The 1,622-nt window shown below is 62.9% G+C and overlaps 1 protein-coding gene across 1 annotated transcript in view; it reads right to left on the bottom strand.

The window, feature by feature from the left end:
• Nucleotides 1-1,622, bottom strand: part of CACNB1 (calcium channel, voltage-dependent, beta 1 subunit) — a gene marked incomplete at its 3' end in the record, with an annotated part of 35,443 nt that overhangs the window by 7,550 nt on the left and 26,271 nt on the right. Inside the window, exons 3-6 of the mRNA XM_014957918.1 lie at nt 1,471-1,595; nt 423-546; nt 164-300; nt 2-69 (exon numbers count right to left, since the gene is read on the bottom strand). Of these exons, the coding sequence (XP_014813404.1) occupies nt 2-69; nt 164-300; nt 423-546; nt 1,471-1,595 (454 nt within the window). The remainder of the gene's footprint in view (nt 1; nt 70-163; nt 301-422; nt 547-1,470; nt 1,596-1,622) is intronic.

The raw sequence follows: 1,622 nt of genomic DNA, 5'->3' as shown, positions 1-1,622 counted from the left end.
GGGGGGGTGGGCCGGCGGGTCCCCGTCACCACGTCGCCCAGGCTGGAGCTGGAGTTGTCCCCCGATTTGCTGGACGGGGAGAAGCACAGAGAGGGAGAGGGGGGTGAGGGTGGGATGGGGGGGTCTTGTGGGAAGCCGGGGGGGGGTCACGGATGAGCCCCACCTCGAGCTCAGGCGGTTCTGCCTCATCTTCTGCTCCTGCAGCAGCCGCATGTTCTCCAGCTTGACGGGGCTGGGGATGAAGCCCACCTCGCAGCCCTCCTTCACCAGCCGCCCGATCCACCAGTCGTTGTTGTACTTCTGCGTCAGGGAGAGGGGAAAAAAAACCATCTGAAATCCCCAAACACCTACCCCCGGGGGCTTCCACCCCCAGAGTGACCCCGTACCCTCCCTTCCAGCCCCCTCCCCAGCCCACTCCCCACCTCCTTGATGTGCAGGAAGTCTTTGGGCTCAAAGCAGATGGCCATGCCCTGCACTGGCATGTCGTCGCTGGCCGAGGGGTTGTAGCCGACGTTCGTCCTCACGGCAAAGGCCACCGGCTTCGTCGTGGGTCTTGAAGATCTCCAAGGAAGGGGACTCCACACCCTCCCTGGGCAGCCTGTTCCAGGGCTCTGTCACCCTCACTGGGAAGAAGTTTCTCCTCATATTTGAGTGGAACCTCTTCTGTTCCAACTTGTGCCCGTTGCCCCTCGTCCTCTCCCTGGGAACCACTGAAAAGAGTCTGGCTCCCTCCTCCTTCAACCCTCCCTTGAGATCCTTGTCAGCATTGATAAGGTCTCCCCTCAGCCTTCTCTTCTCCAGACTAAAGCTCCAGCTCTCTCAGTCTCTCCTCATAAGGGAGATGCTGGTGGAAGTGGCTGGGAAGTAGGGCTGGATCAGCCCTACAGGGCACCACCAGAGCGAGTGGCCACAACACCCTGGGAGCTAACGAGAAGCTCATTAGCTAATTGCCCTGGACCCATAGCTAAGGCACAACGGGTGCTCAGCCAAGGTGAGAACCCAGGCGTCCGAGCTCCCAGTTCAACCCAGTAGACCCCATCTCTCAGTCTCTCCTCATAAGGGAGATGCTGGTGGAAGTGGCTGGGAAGTAGGGCTGGATCAGCCCTACAGGGCACCACCAGAGCGAGTGGCCACAACACCCTGGGAGCTAACGAGAAGCTCATTAGCTAATTGCCCTGGACCCATAGCTAAGGCACAACGGGTGCTCAGCCAAGGTGAGAACCCAGGCGTCCGAGCTCCCAGTTCAACCCAGTAGACCCCATTGCCTTCCCAGTGCCACCCAGTGATGCTGAGACCACGGCTTCAGGGGACGGGATGCCACGGGGATGGAGAGCAGTGGGGGGGTCCCTGTGCCGGGGGTCAGCCCCTTCCCACAGCGGGTCCCAGGGGGTGCGGAGGGGCCGGGTGGGTGACGGGGGTACCCAGGGAGGGGAGGGCAGGCGGGGGGGTCTCCAGCCCAGCCTTCCCACCTTGGCTTTCTCCAGCTGTGCCATGGCCTGGCGCTCGGCCTCCTTGCGCAGCGCCTCCCGGTCCTCCTCCAGCGACACGTCCGAGTCCGAGGGGCGGCTGGTGTAGGACTCTGCCGAGCCCTGTGGGAGCAGGGAGAGGGGTCAGCCCCCACT

The sequence above is a fragment of the Calidris pugnax genome, unplaced genomic scaffold, assembly GCF_001431845.1.
Source record: "Calidris pugnax isolate Ruff unplaced genomic scaffold, ASM143184v1 scaffold337, whole genome shotgun sequence".
Classification (NCBI taxonomy): Eukaryota; Metazoa; Chordata; class Aves; order Charadriiformes; family Scolopacidae; genus Calidris; species Calidris pugnax.
The sequence above is the reverse complement of the archived record's forward strand: the minus strand, read 5'-3'. Positions and strand labels throughout refer to the sequence as shown.